Genomic DNA, 24,130 nt, shown 5'->3' on the forward strand with positions numbered 1-24,130 from the left:
AAGGCCTATTATCTGCAGTTGAAAACGTCCCAAAGTCATTTTCTATGTCTTCATATCCTTGTAAGCTTGAAATCTTTCCCTGTTCAGAGCACTAAAACAATAAAACCCCTCAAATATCCTGATGTTGATATTTCTTCATTGATGTACAGTAAGATATGGAGGTCTTACTAATGGTCAGTTATTTAGAACCAAATGATTTATAAAAAGTCTTAAAGCGTAGAATCCAAGTGCAGGGACTGTCATGCGTATAAAAAAGTCCTCTTGAAGTTTCTGTTCAAAGGGAAAATTACGAACTGGATACCTTTTACTTTTTTGTGGACCATTTTTCAAAACTAACTTTACATATTCCACACAGTTTCAAACACATAAATTTCGATAAATTGGTTCTGATTAGTTAATAATTTATTACCGACTGAAGCTACCGATTGATTATTGAAAGTTTCGAGTTGTGCTTGTCTTGATCTCCCTGCCACCTATATATCTTGTGTGTTGACAAAATGTCAGTGCGGTTTATTTTGTGCCAGCATGCGTGATCAGCATGAAGTTAGACTGGTGTGACCAGGTCAAAACGTTTAAAATGCCATAGATCTGTTTTTGCCGGTGGTTTAGATGTCCTTTGTCTGGAAGCATGGAAAAATACCAAAGAATACGAGTCGTAGGAAGAGGTGCATATGGGTAATGATATGGGATATACTCCACTTGATCATTTTCCTTTCATATTATTATGAATACTTTTCTTGGTGACATACATTTGTATCTGTCCATATACGTCTAAAGAAACCACTACTGGTGTATATACGTTTGAGAATGAGGGTTTTTTAAAACCAATCTTTTAGGTTTCTCATAATTTACTTGAAAATGAGCTTTTATAGAAGAAAATTGAATGCTTCTTACAGTTTTTATTAATCTATTGGAATACTAATACTTTGAAAACATCACTGGCAAATTAAGTTGCTGGTACATGTAATACCAATAGTTAGCGGAATTCTGCATTTTTTAATTCAATTCTGATGGTTTCTGAGATTCGTCAAGGTTAGGTGTTGGGTACCATGATAAATGTTCAGAGTTTTTTTTTTTTTTTAAACCTAGGCTCATGTCTGATAGTACTAGTGTAAAGATCACAAAAGCAGTATTTTCTAAATAATCATATGTTGTTTCACACTGCATAATTTTTAAGCTGTTGATCAGTTTTATTGTACAACATTTAAGCAAAAACTAGTCTATTTAAATTTTGACCAAGCAACACTAATTTAATGCGCTTTAATTTTGTTTCTAGTACAGTGCATCTTTGCAAAAGAATTAGCGACAGGAAATTGATCATCATCAAAGAGATCCCTGTTGAACAAATGACTAAAGATGAGCGTCAGTCTGCACTGAATGAAGTGAAAGTTCTCTCCATGCTAGACCACCCTAATATCATAGAATATTACGAGAACTTTCTGGAAGATAAGGCTTTGATGATTGTAATGGAATATGCACAAGGTAAATGAGACCGTAATAAGTTGGGTTAACAAACAACAACTAAGGGCACAGGAATTAGATTTCTTACTTACAGTACTTGTATGCTGAGCTTATCATCTCCAGACAGCTAGCCTGCTTAGGCCGCATTCACATCGAGTTGAGCCATGGCTCTACAAAGCCACGACCTAAATATGGCGGACGTACATGAAAGGAAAACCACCTAATCTTTTAATAGTCTCTCCGCCTCTCACACGCCTCCCCATGCGTCATCCCTGCGGGGGTATAGTCATTAAATCTCGGCTCCATTGGGAGCAGAGGGTAGGTCAACCCAACCTGACTATAATCATGGTTTAGGAGATATTCTCATTATAAACTGTATAGCCTGTTTTTAATTAGGGTTTTCATATTGATTATACTGAATTTTGTGATCGTGAGTCAAGTTTTTTAAATTCAGCTATCATATTCATGCTATTAATATCTTATTGAATTAGTGAAAAGTAGGAATTTAATCGTTTTAGCTGTTTATTTATCATTTTTAGGTGGGACTTTGTATGACTATTTACAACAAAAGGGGGACAATTTGCTGGAAGAGGAGGTAACTGTGAAATGAGCAAATGTGAATGAAATAGTTACCTCTATTGATTAGCTAAATGTATACCCAGGAAGCAATAAGATTCATTTACATATACTAAAAATATGGTCTTATTCTTTAGAACCATATCAATAAGACAGCATATTACTTTAGTGGTTTGTCACACCAAAATTTAATAGTTCCTGGCTTATTTTTATCTTTTCAGCAAATACTGCACTATTTTGCCCAAATGCTGCTGTCCCTACAACATGTACATTCCAAACAGATTTTACACAGGGATCTCAAGACCCAAAATATTCTGCTGGACAAAAAGAAAGAAGTGGTGAAAATTGGTGATTTTGGGATTTCAAAAGTACTAAGCAGTAAAAGTAAAGCATACAGTGTAAGTAAAGAAGGAAGCAGTAGCATGTTACACTGATTGCATTCAGTGAGAGTCCTCACATGGGTGGATCGATCTATGTAGACTGATAGTTTCAGTGGGAATGAGCCCTTAGATTTATGTCAATGATATATCAGGTTGTAAGCACATTAATAATTATTATCTTCAAACAAGCTCCATTTCATGTAGTTCTTGTTTGATACTGATAGACCTATAGCAGCACATACTGAACACTGTATGATGCACTGTAATGACCACAGAGCTAATGGTGTTATAAATAATATATTTGGAAATACTGTGCAGCTTCAAAGCACACTAACAGAAAAAAACTCAATGAAAACTTTACTGCTGGTATGTAGAATTTTAGGAGAAACATGATTTGTCTCTTTTAGAATCATGCTCCATATTTTTCAGGTGGTAGGAACACCATGTTACATATCTCCAGAGCTATGTGAAGGAAAACCATATCCTTTATAAATTACGATTTTTATATGGTTCTTACATGTTATGGAATTAAGAGTTTACCTTTCCCAGACTTTTTGATTTTTGATAATTGAAGATATTTTTAGAAAGAGGAAAAAATTTGATTTTGTTTCTCTGCATAATACAGACAGTGACTTTAACATTGATTACATACAACCAGAAGAGCGACATCTGGGCATTGGGATGTGTTCTGTATGAACTTGCCAGTCTGAAGAGAGCATTTGAAGCGCAGGTTAGACACATTGAAAAAAAATTAATTATGAAAGTGATTTCATTAATAGCAACAATTCATTGAGCACAAAAATGTTTGACATTAACAGAATTAATGACTACTGTAGTATTATACTGGTAGTATACAATGAATGCTATGCATGGTAGATAAGATCCCTTCTGAATGTTCTGGTCCATAATTTTTAGTTTAATATTTGTGAGAACTAAACTTGATGATTGTTTAGTTTGAAGATAATCAATTATGTACCCTGTTTGCATCATTGCAGTCACAATTTCATTGATGTCAAAGTGCTATATTTTACAATGACTATAAAATTTGATTTTTTGTAAAAGACATGAATTTAGTTTCTCATGTTGTTTCTATAAATGGATTATTGTTATTTTTTTCTGTTTATTATAGAACCTGCCAGCATTAATACTGAAGATAATGAGGGGAACATTTTCTCCCATATCCGATAAATACAGCAAAGAACTTCAGTCCCTGATCCTTAGTATGCTCCATTTGGATCCTAACAAAAGACCGCATATCAACCAAATAATGGTGCAGCCTATACTCATCAATTCACTGATGAACCTGTATACTGACATTGGAATGCTACCATGCACTAGGTATTATTATTTGTCCAAAGAACTTCTTTTTAGCCTGGTACATGGCATGGGTTTCACCTTATGTATGGGTGAGTTTGTGTACTTATTTTAGCAAAGTCGTGTCACTGTGTGAAAGTTTTTATTTCGACTTATATACAGTTTGGAGATTTTATGAAAGGATATTTTTAAGTGAAGAAACATAACCCAAATATGATGTCTTTAAAATGTTCTAGTAGCCAGACAGATGGCAAAACCTTATCACCACACTGACATTTTTTTAGGGTCCAAAGTCCCCTGTCCAGTCTCCCAGGTCAGGCTAGGGGAGCTACAGGAGGTGGGGGAGGTGGGAAACTCTCGCCAAGACCTGGCAGTGCTACTAGAGGTAATGTGCTATTCAAACTTGATGTATTCTGTTTGCCTTATCGTCTAGGTGAACTTTCATTAACTACAATTAACTTTTCATATAATATTGTTGTTGATAATAGTTTAGACTCTTAACGCCATATGAAGATTATATGAACACGTCAGGTTCATTTTGTGTACATGGTTATTTGGTAAACTTACTTCACCGACTCAGAGATGCTTGTAAAACAACTGATGGTTACACAAGTGAATGTTGTCAGAATCAATCTCTGTCAGATGTTTACAAAAATTTAAAAAAATAGTGTTGCCCAAGAAAATTATACTGTAGTTCAGTCCATAAAATATTCATCCTAAGTAAAAAAAAACAATTGTTTACTAACAAAATTCTCCTTGATATAATTTTTTCTCTTTCAGAATCCCTGGCCAGTCTTGTAATGGACTCCAGTGGGGGTCTTCCCAAGCCCCCAGTCCTGTGTTCAGTGTATTACTGGGGTAGTGGAATATCTTCTCCTATGTTACTCCCCCTGCCAAGCAGTGACACACAAGTGGAAGAAGTTTCTATTGGGAGAACACAAAAAGCTGCTGTGACGAAAAATGGGAGGCTGTTTGTGTGGGAGGTAAGGGAAAAGGCAATGTGCATCTAGGCATGCCAGAAGTTGAATTAAGGCTGACATGGAATTATAAGAAACATTGTCTTTTGTATTCAATAGTTTTCTGAGATTTTTTATTTGCCCTGTGTGTGCACTTTGTAATTTTCATAGCTCACTTTTAACTGATAGTGCACTATTGCCACATTTATGTCCACTTAAGGTCATTTTCTCCCTTTGCAGGCTCCCACAGTAGGCACGGACAGCATGCTGCCAGGTGCCACAGAGGGCCAGGTGCCAGCATTTGTCCCCAGGTATCTGGAGGGACAGTCAGCTGTCACAATACAGCATGTTGCATGTGGGGACCTCTTTACAGCTTGTCTCACTGGTGAGTTGTCCAGTCTGTGTCAATATAAAAAATGACTGCTAACATTTCAGTTCTCTGAATGACTTAGTGTTTTGTTTGATTCAGTATTATTTACAACAGTATATATCCCATATCAAATATAGATAGAAGAGCACATGAATTATACATAAATGTGTAGAGCTGGCTAACTTGTATAAAATTCTGTGAAATTTTAATTCCTGACTTTCAACTGGAAGAAATTTTATAAAAATTCTGTATTATTAAATGCTGCCAATAATTAAAATCTACCAATTTCAAATAACTTATATCAGGAATATTGCAGCTCTTTAGGGTATAATATGAATATCCTTGTTGAGATTTCGCACTATTCTTGACCATTTCAGATCGAGGCATTTTGATGACATTTGGAAGTGGGGCCAATGGCTGCTTGGGTCATGGCAATTTCAATGATGTATCACAGGTAAAACGTGAAAAATTTTTTTTCCAGAAAAATTTGTTATTACTGAATGCCATTAATCAGAATTTACCTTTTGCTGTCCATGAAATTAGTCGGAGTAGTTTTGTTAATTTAAGTAACAGTAATTGAATTTAATAAAAGTGGACATTGCTTTTCAATTTTACATCAATTACATTGTCTGTTTGTGTACTGTTGTGTTCATAATGTCATGAGTAATGCAGTTGGTACTCAAAATTGCAGTGTATGTTATCACCCACGTGGTCAGCACATTTAAATTTCTTTTAATTCTAACAGGCTAAAATTGTGGAGGCACTGCTTGGTTATGAGGTGGTCCAGGTATCCTGTGGGGCCTGCCACGTGTTAGCAGTGACTAATGACCACGAGGTGTTTGCCTGGGGAAGAGGAGACAATGGTGAGCAGGAATATCATGAATTAAAATTTTCTTCCTACGAGATTTTTTCTTGGTTTTTGTTAAAGAGAATTTAGAACAATTTTGAATTTCTATGCCATACTCAGAAACTGGTAAAATTCAGAGATGGTTTCCCCTTGTTTATTTTTCTATGTTTCCTTGACTGAATATTTTCAACATGAAACAAAAGCCTTAAGGTGGGAATGTAGGTCTGAGATTTTCTCTTAAAATAAAAGTCTTGGTTTTTTTATTCCTGTCACATTCACTTAATGTATCTTCAAAATATCTAATTATGCTTGGAACACAGCTCTAACTTCATCGTGTGACGTAATATTGGGATTTTGGGGACAAAAACACCATTTTTATACACCTGATTTTTTCAGGCACCTGGACAGCTATAAACTTGCTTTTGATGGCATTTTAACACTTGAACAAAGTACTACAGCATGGAGTCAGGGATCTTTCTTCAGACACTTATTGTTGATTTTATCTATAAAAACGTGAAATTACATCAAAATATTAGGGAATTTTCACTTTCAAAGTCTATAAATTAGAAAAGAGAGGATCAATCAAAATTTCTTAAAAAGCACTTTTAGTGCATACTTTTCATAATTAGCATGGTGAATTTGGTCTCCCTCAGGTGTACAGGTAGACAGTTATAGCTTGCTAAGATAACGCTATCTCGTCAATATTGAAAGCAAAGAAAACGAGCAAAAACCCTTTCAGGGAGGTTAATTGTCCAAATTAGCAAATTAAATTGTTGACAGCTTTACCTGTTATCGTTCTGACGATCGCGAAGATGGGTACTCTATTGCCGGTTGAAATTAGCTTGTTTGCATGCATTTGGATGTCAAAAAATCTTATTTTTGTATCAATCTCACCTCCTGTTAGTAACTTCAAGGGGTTACTGCTAGCACTGCCAGAATGATTGACAGGCAATCAAGTAAGCCCTAATGACTCAAGCAATCAGTGGCCACGTCAATTGCCGTCGGGGAAAGTGTTAGGGATGCGCTCTAGGATGTGCACACAATAGCAGCATCGCAGGCAGTCTTGTTCACATTCGCCAAGCGAAAAATGGTTCGAAAACAGGGTCGTGTTACAGGACGCCGATCGGACAATCAACAACAAGAAATAGACACAACCAAAAAGCTTTTGTTAGAGGAAATGTCTAAAAATGGGTGAGCCAGGAAAAATTCTGCGATAATTGTTGAAGAAAAAAGCTGGGTCAACTCCGTTTCAAAATACTTTGACGCTTTGCAGGAAAAATCCTTCCTTTGTTTCTCTAGCTCCTTATAAAACCTGGTGTCCAGATTTTATCTAGTGCCCTCAGGGTTGCGGGAGCTGCTCTTTGAAAATAACACTCGAGTAGATATTTACCTGAGCTAAATATCGCCAGCGAGGCTTCAGGAGAGTTGTGGGCCACTGAGCCCTCCAATTAAGAGGTAAAGGAAGTTCCAGTTAGATGGACGATAAAGATAAAACTTGTTAAGGTTTCAGGCAAGACCGGGGGGTGGGGGGGGGGGGGGGGGCAGAACATTTGTGCCTATACAATTGATACAAAGGATTTGTTCATACAGGTGACTTTAATAAGCAGAGGATTTCTTTATATTCCGTGAAAAATACACTAAATTTATATGAAATAATATCATGGTTGGCCAAAAATTGTACGCACAGTGCATCTGTGCGTATGCCTAGTTACGCCCATGTTAAGATTTTAAAAATCTAACAACTGCATCGAGCTGTTGTCGAAAATGGATAGAAAGTGTGACGATTGTTGTCACGGGTAGCAAGCAACGGACTTTTCTTCTTTTTTTTGCGTATCTCAAAAAGTTAACAAGAAAATCGAAAGAGCGCGTGTAACAATAAGCAATATTCAAGGGAGAACACGTATTTCGAGCAAATCCAATGTGTCGGAAAAGATTCATCTTAGCGCTGATCACAATCAAGAGTGACTATCAAAACAGCTTAAGCGGAACAATAGGCACTGCTTTGCCGATCGCTGTTTATGACAAAGGGGACATGGCGCATCCCTGTTCTATTGTTTCCCTAGACGTACTGATGCTGCTAAGGTCCGCCCACCGAGTTAACCCATGCCAACGGCCCTTGACAACGAAGGCGGGGCATAGACCAGGCCACCGGTGCCGATGTGTGCAGCATCAGAATCCTCAGAAAAAACATATTTTTTGTTCAAAATGTAAAAATTTTATTCTGTTAAACGTTAGATACACATTTAACCAATAATTAGACATAAAAAACCAAAAATGACGATTTTTAGCTATATTTGGGTACATCCGTACCTTAAGTTATATAATGTTGGAGTTAACTTTGATTGGTGATATTAGGAAGTGAATATTTAGTATCATGAAATACATTTAATATTTTTCAGTTATAAACAAGCATATGCATGCACACAAGCTGTTTTAATGGCACACATTTTTCAATTCTAAAACTTCTTTTTGTTGAAATGTGCCGAAATTGTGAACTTTCAATATGAAAAAAATTATGAATGTATAAATTTTTGCAAATGTCTACAACTCTTCTTTGTACAAGGTCGCCTTGGACTGGGTACACAAGAATCTCATTCCTTGCCTCAGCAAGTTGGCTTTGAAGAGACTGAGCAGCCCTGCTCTGTACAATGTGGGGTGGATTGTTCCATGCTGCTGACAGTGGAAAACAAGTTGTTGTGCTGTGGTAATAACAGGTATTAAAGCAGCAGCCTGATCAGGGAAAAGTTCTTAAATAAAAAAAAATCATTTTGCATGGCAAAAAGAGAGACTGGTACAAGGAATTAATAGCAGCATTATGTATATAATTGCCACTTTCAGTGAAGCAAGTACTTACAACCACTTCTGATTTTTCTCATCATCGCCACATAATATTATGTAATTCATCATGTATTCTGTTGAGATTTACGAATACAGTATTATATGACATTCTTACAAATGAGCAAAATAAGTATGTCTGGAACTTATTTCAGATATAACAAGCTAGCCTTGGACACTGCTGGCAGTGGAGGGTCACTGAGACACATAGAAGAAGTCCACACATTTACCCCAGTGTCCACACCACCTCTGGTCAATACCCCTATCAAACAGGTGGCCATGGGGACCTCACATACTATTGTCATTACAGGTAAGGAATAGAAGTCTTGCTAGATTTAGTTTGATACTGTCTGGTGTTATGTAAAAGTTTTGATAGTATTTTTTGTGTGCTTATAATGCAGCATTTGTGTAAAACAGATTTTCTCGAAATCACTGTAACTTGATCTTTTTCTTTCTTTATTACTTCTTGACTTTTAAAGCTTTGTTGGAATATAAATTATAGATTTTCATAAAAACATACATTTAATCCATCTCCATGGTCATTGTAGAACAAGGAGAGTGCTACAGCTTTGGTAGTAACCAATTTGGCCAGTTAGGATATAACAAAAGACCCACTGATGGTTATCCAGAGAAAATCCCTGCTCTTCAAGGGGTCCCAGTTACTATGGTAGCAGGCGGAGACACATTTTCAGTGGCTGTTGCAGAAGGTTTGTATAGTTTTAGAATGGCAGCCAAATGCTATTATGTACTGTATGCTTGCAACTAATTAGTTTAATAAAAACAATAGTGAATATAAAAAGAGATCACTAAAAATCTAAAAGAAATGAAAAGATATGGAATGGCAATTTCTAAGAACAAAAGCATGTGTGAAGAGCTAAGTGTCTTGCGTGTTTCCACTCATGGGATAAGGTAAATGTAACCTTTTGTCAACAGACAGGTGGTATATTTCCAGAATCTGGGTAAAAACACCATTTAAATAAACAAAAGCTACATATTTTAAATTTCCGCGTAAATTAACAATAAATGTGGGTACACAGAAACACAGCACCAGTTAAGACTCAAATATGATTATACTATGCAATGGCAGAAATGTGAGGACATCTGTGGTGGCTAAAATTCTTTAAAATATTAGAGCCCCCACTGCAGTAGGTACATGTATCAATATTGGCATATTTTTCAGGTGGTATTGTGTACTCCTGGGGCAAGGCAGCCCGTGGACGTCTGGGGAGATCTGGGGACATCACTGATATCCCACAACCCATTACTTTTACTGATCAAGACAGATTTAATGTCACATCTGTGTCATGTTGCCATGGAAATACTTTGCTAGCTACATGCCGTGAGTGATATTATAATCATCTTGATTTCAAAAGTAGCCGCACTATCTTCTGTTTGCTTGTCGCAACTCTGCTTTGTTATGAGATTACAGGGTTTGCTTTGTTTGTTGAGCTTTAAAAAAACAGTTGAAATTCAGTACAGTGAAGAAAATTTCATAAAAGTAAGATACATAATAATTCTTATGGACTCTTTTGCACACTATGATAAAATTGGTTTTCTTTACAGCTGTGCAGCAGCCTGGCACTCCCAGAGAATAATTATGTACTCAAAGCTGCCTCTTTCACTGGGAAGTTTTTTGTTGTAGAGATGCGCCAGAGCATGAAGAATCCCATGCAAGTACCACTTGGGCAATTCCACAAAAGGGTTGCTGCAGCTATTTTAGTTCCCATGCCCCAATGCCAAATAAATAATAAAACTGCCCAGCTGCTATTGTGCAGTTATCTTTATCACAGTTCATATCTCACATTGCTGTAAATTTAGAATTTTTTAGTAGAATTGTTAGAATACCAATATTTGTCATGTGTTGCACTTTTTGCAATATGGTCAGTGCAATGCTGTTAGACAATCTACAATTTCTTACATTACTAATGGATGAGAATGTATTGTTTACACTTAGTTCAGTGCTGCAAAGCAGTGCTTTGAAGTTATTAAGTATTCATTTAAGATGTTTATTTTAATTCTACATATTTAATTTTTTTTGTAATAAATTTATTTCTTTTTTGAAGTGGAGTTTTTAGAAGTCTATTTTTTTTGCAAATCATGGATTAACAAGCACTCATTATTAATACACAAGTTTTAGTCCAAGATTTCAAAGGAGACATGCTGATAGTAGATAGAGTTTGTCTGCAAGAATTGGAAGCTGTCAAAATTCTCTGCAAACATTAACCATTAAGTGCACATGTGGCATACTCCATAAACTGGGATCTCTGAGGAATGGTTAACCTTGTTGGAAATGTGCTTTCATTGCAGCAAGACTGGGTTGCCACAAGTTTACTGCCAGTGTACACAAATGATACCTTTTCTGGCCTATCATATATATATATATATATATATACACATATACACACATACACACACAGCACAGAAAACGGTGTTAAGTATGTGAAACAGTGTTAAGCATGGAGCCTAATAGCCTCGGCAAAGGAATTTAAAATTGCGCTGTACAATGGGCACGGTTTTGTGTAGATCACCGAAACTCGATATAGAGGTCAGGACAGTTATCTATACTTACAGCTGTGCACATTGGCAGAGATCAACACTGATCAGCTAATGCTACATCTTTGTTGGGCATATCGTACAAAATAATAAATTTGTTAGTCATGCATCGGCCAATATCAATCGCAGTTTTGGGCATGGGTAGAACATAGCAATACAATACATACAAGGCCCCTGGTGTATGTTTAAGGGTAGGCAATTTTAGACCCCATTCCCAGAGATTAGATCGATTCAACTAGATCGACCTAACTCCCTGGGGGTTCACGCTAAATAGCTGTCAGCCAAGCAGGCACGAAAGTTAATTACCCCCTTACAGCTTATAGTAAGCAAGACGGACATTTAAGCCGGATTATCTGACAGTAATATAGTGAGACTCCCCACGGGGATAGATCGATCTAAAATCTATGGGAATGCGCCCCAAGTTTCTGACTATGAAGAAAAACAAAAGGTTACAGTATAATGTACAAAATTAATATTTTATTCACAATATCTGCCTCTCAAACCTATTGTTACAGACAAAATCTGTTCTTTCTTTTCTATAATGCACACAGATTTAACAAGTTTAGCTTAACCAAGATGATCCAATTTTTATAACTCAATACTTGTAGCACTATTGTTCTTATCAGCCAATAACTGAAATGTATGAAAAAATGGTTAATACAGTTGTAAAGCATTAACAACCACTTAGCCAAGACCAGCATAGTGGAAATCTGTTCTTATCATGTGCAGAAGAGTATCTGATATAAATTGGACTTAATGGTAGTTCATTAACCAAGGAAAGTCAGACATAATAACATTGCTACTTAATGTAACACCACCACAAGCCATAAGGCTAGACCCAGTAGTATTCAGTTCTTATCATTTGTATTTCAATTTTTTTTTTCAAATCCAGTTGGGATGGGTTGACCTGGCGTACCTAAAGTTGGTTAAAACAGAAAAATGTTCATTAAAACCCAATTTGTATGCAGTAAAATAGCAAGCTAGAGATGCTTTAGGTCTCCACTATGTTGTAAATACTTACCTGTGGAGTTGAAATAGTGCCAGGAACATTTAATTTACTTTTTTTTTACCAAAAGCTGGCACTAATAATTTTAAATATACACATCTAAAGAAAAAATATTTAATCTACTGCATGTCAATAAATGTATAATTTTAACATAGCCGTCCAAAATTCATCTGCCATTGTTTTATGTTCAATTCTTCTTTCAATTTCCATTCATTTCTGTTTCCATTTCCTCTTCCCCAAAATCTGCAAAATAAGTTTATATGCTTATAACAAGGAATCCTAAAAATAATAAGTCATCATTTAATGTATTTCTAAAAAGCTTATGACAAACAACATTTAAAATCGTACATTTCATCAACATCAACCAGTACTATTTTAACAAACCAGACTTACCTCTCCTGAATTCTCTCCCTGGTATTTGTCCCGTTCTTAGCATTTGATTTAATCTCTCCACCTCTTCCAATGTTGAAGCTCTGGCAATGGCAGCCTGGCCAAAATTGACAAGTATTTATTTTTTAATGTCATATACTAAATAGTTACTCTAGGACACCATCAGTATGTGTGTTCTTCTGCTGGTAATATTTGTGTACTTTAGAGCCTATCTAATTGAATACAAAGCCTGACAATGCAGTACATAATGCTGTTCAGTTGCTTCTATTTTATAAAGTGCAGACATGTGAAGCAGTGATCTTGATAAAAAGAAACCAACTGTTTTATTGTACTGACCTTAATTGCATCCACGTCTTCTTTTGAAGGACCTGTGGGTTTCTTGGTCACTTCAGGTAGCTGACCACCAGGCACAAAGGTCTTGCTCCTCTTGCCAATCTCCTTGGCTAATGCCTGACCACGCTTGCCTTTGAACATGCGGCCTGCTGCTTCTCTTTCCTGAGTAAAAAAATGTACCCTACCATTATATAATTCCCCATGTGTACACAACTACGTAACTGTTCTAGAAGGGCAGTAACAATCACCCATGGTCACTTTAAAACCATACAAACTATGATTGGGTTCTACTTTTTGTGATCAACTGTATTTCTAGATAGTTTAACAGGAGAATAAAATGGAATCTGTCACAACAATAGCATAGTGTCTCCAGAAAACACATCCCTAAGTTTTACATAACATGCATACTACCATTCAGACCATTTTACATATATAACAATCTTTGATTTAATATCTCACAATTTTTTTTCATAAAATGTACTTAAAAAACTTTAAACCATAACATAACCATAACATTTTCTTTCAAATCTGTTGTGCACCTTGTTGTACCACAAAATTCTTACCCTTAGACGCACTTTCTGGAAATCTAGTAATCTGATCTGTGGTAACTTGTGAATAACATATAATCTGTAGTGTTTCTTGGTTGTTACTGGATTCCTCATGAGGCTGCAAATAAATCGGACAGTGGTGCAAATAAACCAACATCCATCAAAAATTTTTTTTCGAAAGATTTTTCTAAAATCGTTAACTTGCAGATTTTCTATCAAGACATAAATGTTTTTCTCCTTAGATAAATCTTGAAAGCAGATAAAACAAAAAAAAAAAGAAAAACTGGCCTAACTGTCACACACATTTACATAGTAGTAACAAATGTGAGTCTACTATTCAATTACCTTAGTGTCCTGAGTGTTTTAACAGATGCCAGAGTATCCAGATCACCCAGTTCCTGGATGCTATTATTGGTCAATATCAGACTTTCTAGACTGGGTAAACATTCTTCTAAATCTTCAGCTATCCTCCTACATCAAAAAGTAAACATGAAAAGTTTGCATCTATTTCTTTCAATGAAAATTAATTTTGGGAATGCAAGCAAATATCTTGACAAAGTTTTCTGTAGAGTATAGCAACTGCATAATATGTTTTGTAAAAATTGTATGGATATCAACAACATAAACATCTATTATAAATTATGAAAAACAAATGTTCAAAAATCATGCTACTCACGCCACTCTATTGTTATTCACCAAAAGAGATTTCAGTCTTTTGAGAAGTGGAAATCCATCTAGTTTGCGGATTTCATTGTCTGACAGATCTATGGTATCAAATTGATCCTGTAAGTAAAAAAAAAAAAAAAAAACATAGAAAAAGCTAATATCTTTATGTAACACTTGAAAAAATTTGACCAATCTGTTACATAGCAATAAAAGTCAGATGCCTCAGTGTTATATTTCATTTATGTTGCAAAAAAAAAAAAAAAAAAAAAAAAAAAAAAAAAAAAAAACCAGGTAAATTCTGGGCAGATGCTATTCACTTCTGGTAAGAATAGTTAGCTTAGGTACACAAATGCAAAGTAACCACTTAGCAACTAAAAATGGTCAAAACCATGGGCATTTTTAGGGTATGTACACGCAGACAGAAAACAGAAAATTGTGGAAAAGTTACTAATGAAGTCACAGGGGTAGATGACACCTTGAATGGCATTATATCCCGTATTTTTGCAATTCATTTGAAACTTAAATTTTCATATTTGCTTACCAAGGAAGCACCAAGATTTTCAATGACTGGAATTTTGTATCCTGGAAGAAAAACAGACAAAGAAAAGAGTGATAAACATGCAGATCTGTCTGACAGACTCACCTGAACAATCGAATACTACTTCATGTCTGGTGCAAACATTTAAAAGATGACAACTTAAGTACTTATTGCATGAGTTTCCTTTAAAAGCCGTTAAAATATTCTAGTCAACAGTACTGTAAAGTTAAATACCCAACCGTCATCTTTACACTGTCGAGTGTCTTAACCCCCCCCCCCCCCCCCACACACACACACACTAAATGCCTCCACTTCATGAAATAATTTATTACGTATACAAATCCATTATTGAGTAAACTATCACTTCCAATGCTTTACATGTTTCATTATTAATCACGAAAATGTTAAATGTCTACCTCTTAAATCTAGTTCTCTGTCTCTCACTGGGTTCGTGTACTGTGCTGCTTGCTCGATCAGATCTGCCGTCAATTTTACCATATTTTAGACGTGTTTGGCGTTCTTTTAGACAAAATAAAACGGCGCTACTTTTTAAGTTTGTTCAACAATTACTTAGATAGTATTAAGATAATCTAGACATTTTTAACTATAGAATTTTACCAAAGAAACAGCAAGCTACCAGCAAACAGAGCAGAGTACAAAAGCGTGGTGCGCGGTGGAAACGTCTGCACATGCGCAGTGCTTGAACCTTGTTCATTTAAAAAAACCAAAGATGGCGCTTTACAAGAAACGCCAAGATCAAATACAAAAAACCGTACATAGGCCTAGATCTCAGAGACATCCTGTCTTAAGTGATCTTACTAATACTCCTGTTCAAATATTGAATATTACATAAAGGGTACATTTGCAAGAAATAACATTCCATAGCAACGCACTCGGCTTTAGACTAGTCAAAAGGGAGGGGGGGCTAGATCAGAAATTAAAAGTCATCTCTGGGTTTGAAATATGAGAAAACCAATTGATGGTAATTTTTTATTGGTGAATTATATGGCACTAACCCCGAAATTCAGCTTATTTAATATTTAACAATAAATGTAAAAGTTTATTTTTCCTTCTCATAAGTACAGTATTTTTTTTTTTTTTTTTTTTTTTTTTTTTTTTTTTTTTTTGTACAAATATTCTTCACATAGTCCCCAAACCAGTGTACCCAAGGTAAAATAAATTGATAAAAATGGTTGTTGTTTTGATTTTTGATTATTTGTAAAAGCATACTGGAAATTTGCAGAATTGGGGGTTGTGGTTGGAAGGTGTGTTAAGCTAATATAATGCCAAAAGCATGAAAAATATAAGTAAGTGAATTTTTGTTTAAAAAACTGGTTGTAAAGTGCAACAAACACAGCTTTAGAGTGGCATCACATAGGCCTTTATGGAAATCGCCTAATATTATAATGGCTGGAGTTTTTGTATTTTAATAGTAACCAATACTTCTAATTAAATACGCGAATTTAAAGGTCTATATGCGAGTTAGCATTTGCAAATGTTAAAATGCTGTGCTCTGATCGGTAAAGCTTAATTGTTACTGGGGAACTCTACGAAAAAATGTATAATGATATGAATTATCTGAATTCAACATGTTGCGTCTCATATTCTCGACAAACAGAACAGGCTTTTTTACCCTGAGCCCCTTGTGCTTCAGAGCGGTTTTGAAATTCTAATTCAAAAAAATCTTTACTTTCGATCCCTGTTCTATATTCCTTTTTCTGGGAGAGGAAGTTACATGAGGTTAAAACCATAAAGCGTACATTACTTGAATCTTTTCTCAATCCAGTTTCGTTGAGTCCAATAGGCCTACATGGTGCACAACAGAAAGCTCAAATAATATGGTAGGTTTTAACCTAAAATAAAATATGATAGTACATTAAATTATTAATTAGGCAATTTAACCTTTTTACAAAACACCCAGGAGAAACAAATAAAAAAGAGAGAGAGAGAGAGAGAGAAATGTAAGAATTAAGTCAAGTCATATGCTTTCAACTATTAGGAAATACTATAAGTAGGCTACTTCGCAATGGCAGCAGTTTTAGCTCGATGTGGCGTGCGACATCATAACGACGCGCGTGCTTCATAAAACGTCACCTGGTCATGACTGGCGTTTCCAGGGTAAGCTTATTGCTCTATGCAAAAGCGTGCTGAATTATTCATTTGAGCTATTTTTATTGCATAGAAAGAAGTAGGCCACTCGCATATAAGTGCAACGCGTGGCATTCATCGTAAACCCAATGTCAAACTGGGGTTACTTGGTTTTCGGCCTTGTGTCTCTTCCAGCTCAGCCGTCTGTTGTCTGTTGTGCATTGAGCAAGGTCGTTTTGAGCAGGTACGTGTGCAGGCCTACATTGCTTTGCCAAGATATGCAATGTATTAAGAGCGGATCAATATTAGCGTGACATCATGTTTGGCCGTTTTTGTTAGACAAACAAAGGAGTGATATTATATTTGAGATAAGCCTTTCGTTTAGCCGTTTTGTACTTTGTGAAACATCAGTCTTACGCATAGATCCTCTGACGTGATGAATAATATCTATTCTTCGACTTCCTTCCCCGTGAGTTTCAGAGGAAAGCCAAAATAGTGGAAACCCATCTTTCTGCCATCAGCATGTCTCTGATGTCTCTTTCGGTATCGATAGCGGCATGCTGATATTGGCGAGGCGAGTTTCCACTGTCCTCAGACTTCCCGTAAATGCCACTACCCCAAAACGTGCTGTTTACATAGGCCTACCCTGAGTTGAAGTAAAAATGGGACCTACATGTAGGCTACATGTAGTCTACAAGTACAACACCAAATTTAGGCAAACAACGCCCTACCACGCACACAAGCATTTGGGTTGATTTTTCTTTTATTTTATTTTAATTCTTTTAAAAAGAATCATAACGCATGTACGTGTGTTTTAATTATGTCACGGCTGCCTTCCAACGATTCTCTCCACTGCGCATTTTCTAGGATAAACGAATGTGCTGCATATAGATAATACGACAGAAAAATGAAAGATGGGTGACGAAGAAAAGACCAATGATGCTCGTGATACAAATAGACACGGCAACTCCTGTTGTGGTAGCCACAGAACCTTTAAGACACTGTTACTTTGCTCGGCGGCTGTAGGCTTAGTAAGTATATATTAAAACCCTGAAGCTGAGAACTATATTGATTTGCTTCGAATCCCATGCAAGTGCTCCAAAATCTTTATTGGTGTGTTATCAGCAGATAATTCAAAAGTGCAAGGAATAAGCGGGGTAGTGACCTAAGACCAGACGAGCTGACTGGGTGATTTCCTGCAATTTTGTCTACTATTTTAGAGGCTCCTGATATCAGAGGGTACTTCCACAGTAATTTGTTTGAAATTTTGTAATTTGTCTTGCATGACTTCAGTGTATGGAATATGCTTTTTAACTCTAAGAGTGAGTCTTTTCCCCTTTTCACTGCCTTTTCAGGGGCCCCACATATGCTCACCGCTCGAGGGCTCTTGCGAAAATGCTGCAGGGGAGATTTTAGTATTGTCAAACATTTTTCTGTGGGTACAAGAGTGATTTTTATGCCCCAATTTGATACCTCAAACTCTACTCAGAGCTGTAAAATTTAGACACGTAGAGAGGTTGGGAAGCAAGCACCCCCTGTAATATTGTGGAGAACACAGTAAATTTTTTTTTGGACTTTGATATATGAGTATATCTTTCCCCCTTGCCTTTTAGGGATACTGAAGTGGCGAGTGTTCCGCAGTTTTGTTTGGGACTTTTGTATGGCAAACGCTTAAATCTATCTAGGCCGAACGTTTCTATACAAGGTTTTTGATGAATATTGAGGTCCACGAAGATCTATTTGTTTTACTGCTATCAGCTGTCATGAACCACACATTGAATAAACATGTATAACAGGACTCAACATAATTCAACTTCTTAAATGCAAATGATTGAACAAATATGGATGTTCAAGTAGCTCACGGTGTGATATGAATAAAAGCGTTTTATCCACAGGTGAACAGAAATCTAACCGTGTTCTAGAAAAATTATGCTGGTAAATTAGAAAGAAGACTCTGACAATGAAGGTCGGGTACAGAAAACCAGTAAAAACACAACACACACATAAGCTAGAATACCTCAAAGCGGTATTTTCAATTACAGTATGAGTGTTTTTTTCCTGCTTTTTGCCACTATCGTAAAATTAAATGGATAACAACTGTTCGTATGGGATTAATATTTCACAGTAATAAACTCAATTTTACCATTAAAAGAGCGGTTATCTGAAATCTGTGCCTGCCCCGCGGAGTTAGTTAGAACTGCGATAGTTTCATTGTGAACGCATTCTTAAACTCTTTCCTTAAATGTCATCCACTATTGACCGTCGTTTTAGGAATCTTTGAGATTTCAATATTAGGATTTTCTGGTAAAGGGCCTATTAGCGCGAAGAAGAATTTTTCATTTTACAATTTTTTTCAGTCATTGGCTCTCTGCTAGAGGCCGACTAGTTATTTTGCAAAAAAAAAAAAAAAAAAAAAAAAAAAAAAAAAAAAAAAACTTTTATCTCAATAAAGGGAGACAAGGGTGGAAATAAGATTATTGGACTCGAGCCTCCCATTTATGTAAAAAATAATTGTTTTAAAAATATTTCAATTCATTAAACTAATTATTTGATTATCATATTATTTTTAACAGGGTTTATGCGTATCTGTCCCCGGTCCAACATTAATCGACCTGAGAAAACAAGTCCATGCCTCCCTAGAAACCGTCTCCTACATCTTCAGCGGTCGTTCCGCGGGTTATCTACTTGGATCTCTAGTTGGCGGCGTACTGTTTGACCATACGAACCACCAGTTGTTCCTCGGATTGGTTATGGCTGCGGCAGGGGTTGCGACTTTGCTGATACCTTTTGCGACAGAGATATCTCTACTTGCGACATCCCTTGCTGTCCATGGAATAGCAATGGGATGCTTAGACACAGGTTGTTTAAATATGAACTTACTCAAGAGTTAAAGACTGTCAAATAAACTTGTTCCATTTATTGAAAGCAATGTATCAAAACAGCACAATTCCTTGGAATATATTCCGTTCAGTTAAATACGTCTCAACGAAAATCAATTCAATATTGCCATTATGAGCCAAAAGCTGCGCACTCGATTTATTTATTTATTTATTTATTTATTTATTTATATTTATTTATTTATTTATTTTTGTATCTGCAGTACTTCGACCAAATATTATAATGACGATCACAGACTAGTTATCATATAATCATGAACAATATTATATCATGTGTTCCACGCCTTACAAAATTTTTTAAGACTGACTGTTTATTTTTGTTTTTAGGCGGGAACGCCCTTTGCCTCAGTCTATGGGGAAAGAAGAGCGGGCCATACATGCAAAGTCTACATTTTGCATTTGGAATTGGTGCCGTTTTAGCCCCTGCTATGGTCGATCCCTTGCTATCAGGAAGAAAATCTAGTTTACCACAAAATGGAACACGCTACAATACAACGTTCATTGACGTCGTTTCTCTGGCACGGTGGCATCCTGAGGGTAATGAGACTGATACAGCCCATGTAGTACCCTATGTGTCTGGGAGGACTTATAACATTTCGTTTGATAATATGGGCGATGATGGTAATGAGGAAGACATGTGGACGGAATCCAGAATCCAGTATGCTTTCTTCGCAATAACCACGTACTTGTTCATATGCTCGATCTTCTTTTTTGTTTCGTGTTTTCAGGACAGCGATAGCTCCACGTACAAACGGCAAGATCAGAAACGGCAATCAGATTGTTCTGATACTGCTCTGAAAACACGGTCGCATTCTCTGCGCTTCAAGATTCCCTTCCTTTGTTTATTAATATTTTTTTATCTTTTAATAGCTGGGTTGGATATAGCCTTTGGAGCTTTTATCACAACTTTCGCCTTTGATGTTCTTCACTGGCCTAAAGAAAAAGCGGCCAATTTATCGACAGTTTATTGGGGCTCTCTTGCCGCTGTGCGAGGTGTGTCAATAATTGTCTCGAAATTCTTAAATTCTTCCGTAATGATTATCTCTGATCTTTTACTATTAATCACATCTCTCTTCGCTATGGTTTTTCTAATTGAAAAGTTTGAATTTGCTATGTGGATCGGTACAGCAATGTCTGGGATCGGTCTGGCATCATTATATGCTGCTGGAATATCATGGGCAGAACGGTACATACACATCTCTGGGAAAATATCTGCTCTATTTAGTATTGGTGGCGGTGCTGGTAAATTTGTCTTCCCACCCTTAATTGGACACTTTTTTCATGTTAATGGGATGTCCTTTATTTATATATGTTTAAGCTCTTCTGTCGTTAACAGTGTCCTTTATTTGGCTCTGTATTTAGCAGCGCGCTGGCGCGGCGAACGATATTTACCCGTGTCTCAGGCAGCGAAGGCGACTGTACCGGAATCTACGACGACGGCGGCGGCCTTAATATAGAGTTATGTAAAAGTATTCTCGCACGCACAAAGAAGGTCAAGAATTGTAAAGCAAAATCTCTTTTTTTTTAAACTTTAGCCTGTTGTGTCCGATTTAAGAGACAAAACTAGATAAGGTCATTCAGCAGTTCCAACAGGAGAATATGAATTGAATTTACTGACATGTACTGCAAAGTTATAACTAAGCAGCAATTATATTGAAGACTATTTATGAATTCTTTCAGTCTGTTACTGCGATTGTTAACTTATTGTTTCAAGTCATACATTGCTGCTTTTTATAACCGCAATGCAATTATTGCCAATTCTTTTACAATCGTCTCATATAGTTTGAATGAAAGACGCTTGGTAAATTTCGTAAATAGGTTCACTTTTTGCATACTTGTGCTATTTGTGTCCTTAAATGGAGAAAAAATCTTAATGACTAGTCATATTCATCGTCATCTTAAAAACAGCATCAGAAGCAAAGGAATAATCAACTCTACACTCGAGGGAATAAAAGCTTTAAACATGTATGGCAAATAATTTTTGTAGTCCAAATGTAATATTTAAAAAGATCAATTGTGACAGAGAAGAACAATCTGATCCAAACACAATGTAACTAAGAACTAACGCATTAAAAATGCTGTGTATTATCACAAATAATCAAACTTTTTCCTAATGGACAAAAAGAATAAACGGAATATAATAGTGAAACTAATGATTCTTTCGTTACTTAAAACCATGTTATCACTATTTTTACTAACGTTTTAAACCACTTCTTGTTACCCCTGCTGCTGTATTATTCACCTGGGGTATCTGTCCATTTGTGCTTTTGATTTTTTTCTTAATAAATAAAACAATAAAAGTTGATATGCAGATATCCCCGGATATAAGATCGTATTATATATGCCAAATATACATGTAAAATAATCAGTAATATTGGTAAAAGTTTAACAGAATTGGGTTTGAAGCCTAAAACTAGGATGTTTCCATTATAGGCTACCACTATTTGTGGCCTACTTCATTGTAATTTGTAATTTAAATCATTTATGTCATAGTGACAAGCCTTTAATTAATACAGTACTCTATATAATTTACACAGGTTGGCAATGGATACGAAATGAAATCTCATATGTGGGAACGCATTTTTCCAATAAAGGTAATTGATTGGAAATTTACTATATAACTATGAATGGGTGTACGGAATTGTCTACAGCGTCACCTTATTTACATCTGGTCACTAGCACCGAGTTACCTGTTCAAATATAAGGCGAGGCAATCAGAGAGAAACGAGGCGTCAAAAATTATCTAATTTGGTTGAGGATGGTTAAGAAAACTGTCCACGAATCCTTACAGGCTTAGAGCTGTTGTAATGAACTCTGCTCCCTGGCTAAGTGAAAAGGAAGGTAAGACCCACAATTTTAATGGGAAATATTCTCATTTTTGTGTAATTCAAAGACGTGGATTTTGGGCAAATCCAATAACCTATCCTGATAACTGATTTATCTGACATATCTTCAACCGCTGTGCGTATGTGAGCAGGACGCAATTTAGGATAGAAAACATCATAGTGGAAAAAGTAGGCAGGACAGATCAATGTATCGAAATTTATAATGGAATGAGGTTAAGTATTATAAAGTCAGTACAAAATCCTGATACACAATTCCAATAATTGATATTCAAAGTACACTTTCATCATATATTCACCTGATAAGTTCCAGTATTGGTTGCTCTGGCTAAGAACTCTGGCTAAGAACTGCTGGTTGTATGCTGTTAGATTTGTTAAATTGAGTTTGGAATCATTTTTTCTCAGCTCCGGGCTTTTCACACGTTAAATTACAAATAACTGTATATTATCATACCTTGATTCACATATATTGCAATTTTATTCCAGCATATGTATAGCTTGATTGAGTCGACTTACAGCTGCTGTAAATGAACTCTGCTCTGTGAGTGAAAAGGAGAGTAAGGGCTGCAATTTTAACGGAAAATGGGACTGAGTGCGTTATTGTGTAAATCAAAGACGTGGATATGGGGCATATTCATCCTGACAAGCTCCGTGCTTTATCTGACATATCTTCAAGAGCTGCGTGTAGGTGAGCAGAAAACAATTCATGAGAGAAAACATCTGAATGGAAGAAGTAAGCAATCCAAACCGATATATCGACCTGACGATACCACTCAATTTATCGACACAAAAAACCAAACAAAGATCATAACTTTATTTAATGATGAATGGGGATTTTTTGCCAAAGGAACTGACCGTTTGTTTGAAAAGCTACGCTGTCCGGTTTCAAATTGTATCCTCACTCTCGAGAGGGAGAAATTTTTCCATGGAAGTGATGCAGTTGTCTTTAACATCCCCCCTCTGGTAAGGTCCAATCAATTTCAACGATATTTGCTTGATTTGCATTCTTTAAGGCGCAACACAAAACAGCGTTGGGTATTCTACACCCACGAGAGCCCTTGTTTTAGGGGATTTGCGGAAAGATGGCAAGAGATGTATTCATTTTGGCAAATGGGATTCAACTGGACGATGACATATAGGCAGGATTCTGACATCCCGATCCAGTATGGCAGTATTATGAGGAGAGAAAAACCTATGAAAAGAGATTTTGTAGATGTTGCAAAAAGAAAAAGTAAACTTGTCGCTTGGTTTACTTCTCATTGCCAGACATTCAGTCGACGAGAAGATTATGTGAAAGAACTTCAGAAATATATACCGGTGGATATATATGGCACGTGCGGAAAATTGAAATGTAATACTGGTTTGCCAAAAACCAGTTATTATGGACCGCTAAATAGTGAATATCTGCAGATTGTAAATAACACATATAAATTTTATTTGTCATTTGAAAATGCGTTTGCAACGGATTACATCACCGAAAAATATTTTAACACTGTGCCATTGGACGTCATTGCAATAGTGAGAGGTGG

The 24,130-nt window shown here is 36.2% G+C and overlaps 3 protein-coding genes across 5 annotated transcripts; 2 read left to right on the plus strand and 1 right to left on the minus strand.

Moving 5' to 3' along the window:
* The first annotated feature begins 277 nt into the window (after nt 1-277).
* LOC106151546 (serine/threonine-protein kinase Nek8) lies at nt 278-10,801 on the plus strand. 3 transcript variants are annotated; one of them, XM_087001921.1, is made up of 17 exons: nt 282-665; nt 1,277-1,482; nt 2,001-2,056; nt 2,259-2,435; nt 2,847-2,895; nt 3,065-3,147; nt 3,547-3,755; nt 4,016-4,116; nt 4,512-4,714; nt 4,928-5,072; nt 5,435-5,511; nt 5,803-5,920; nt 8,468-8,618; nt 8,895-9,049; nt 9,288-9,446; nt 9,920-10,078; nt 10,303-10,801. In XM_087001921.1, exons 1-17 carry the CDS (start codon nt 610-612, stop codon nt 10,332-10,334), a joined length of 2,136 nt encoding a protein of 711 aa, XP_086858047.1. In that variant the 5' UTR covers nt 282-609; the 3' UTR covers nt 10,335-10,801. The 3 variants fall into 3 exon arrangements, with proteins under 3 accessions (XP_086858049.1, XP_086858047.1, XP_086858048.1); XM_087001922.1 differs by having other exon boundaries at nt 287-675; XM_087001923.1 differs by lacking the exon at nt 2,847-2,895 and having other exon boundaries at nt 278-665; nt 3,043-3,147.
* A 948-nt stretch (nt 10,802-11,749) lies between these two features.
* On the minus strand, nt 11,750-15,462 carry LOC106151563 (U2 small nuclear ribonucleoprotein A'). The gene is made up of 8 exons (XM_013524896.3): nt 15,190-15,462; nt 14,777-14,817; nt 14,246-14,352; nt 13,915-14,040; nt 13,585-13,687; nt 13,025-13,183; nt 12,692-12,785; nt 11,750-12,541 (listed from the first exon to the last, which is right to left on the minus strand). The coding sequence occupies exons 1-8, from the start codon at nt 15,269-15,271 to the stop codon at nt 12,498-12,500; spliced, it is 756 nt and encodes a 251-aa protein (XP_013380350.1). The 5' UTR covers nt 15,272-15,462; the 3' UTR covers nt 11,750-12,497.
* A 1,504-nt stretch (nt 15,463-16,966) lies between these two features.
* On the plus strand, nt 16,967-21,724 carry LOC106151552 (sodium-dependent glucose transporter 1A-like). The gene is made up of 4 exons (XM_013524883.2): nt 16,967-17,105; nt 17,729-17,892; nt 19,435-19,720; nt 20,086-21,724. The coding sequence occupies exons 2-4, from the start codon at nt 17,776-17,778 to the stop codon at nt 21,213-21,215; spliced, it is 1,533 nt and encodes a 510-aa protein (XP_013380337.2). The 5' UTR covers nt 16,967-17,105; nt 17,729-17,775; the 3' UTR covers nt 21,216-21,724.
* The last annotated feature ends 2,406 nt before the right edge of the window (nt 21,725-24,130 follow it).

The sequence above is a fragment of the Lingula anatina genome, chromosome 1, assembly GCF_051362555.1.
Source record: "Lingula anatina isolate TDL-2025a chromosome 1, LinAna3.0, whole genome shotgun sequence".
Taxonomy (NCBI): Eukaryota; Metazoa; Brachiopoda; class Lingulata; order Lingulida; family Lingulidae; genus Lingula; species Lingula anatina.

Coding starts and splice junctions, on each gene's coding strand:
- LOC106151546 (XM_087001921.1), top strand. CDS start 610: ATGTCCTTTGTCTGGAAGCATGGAAAAATACCAAAGAATACGAGTCGT. Junction 1,483..2,000: donor TGTAATGGAATATGCACAAG/GTAAATGAGACC, acceptor TATCATTTTTAG/GTGGGACTTTGTATGACTAT. Junction 2,057..2,258: donor ACAATTTGCTGGAAGAGGAG/GTAACTGTGAAA, acceptor TTATCTTTTCAG/CAAATACTGCACTATTTTGC.
- LOC106151563 (XM_013524896.3), bottom strand. CDS start 15,271: ATGGTAAAATTGACGGCAGATCTGATCGAGCAAGCAGCACAGTACACG. Junction 14,353..14,776: donor AAAATCTTGGTGCTTCCTTG/GTAAGCAAATAT, acceptor TTTTACTTACAG/GATCAATTTGATACCATAGA. Junction 12,542..12,691: donor AGGGAGAGAATTCAGGAGAG/GTAAGTCTGGTT, acceptor CTTATTTTGCAG/ATTTTGGGGAAGAGGAAATG.
- LOC106151552 (XM_013524883.2), top strand. CDS start 17,776: ATGGGTGACGAAGAAAAGACCAATGATGCTCGTGATACAAATAGACAC. Junction 17,893..19,434: donor GCTCGGCGGCTGTAGGCTTA/GTAAGTATATAT, acceptor TATTTTTAACAG/GGTTTATGCGTATCTGTCCC. Junction 19,721..20,085: donor AATGGGATGCTTAGACACAG/GTTGTTTAAATA, acceptor TTTTGTTTTTAG/GCGGGAACGCCCTTTGCCTC.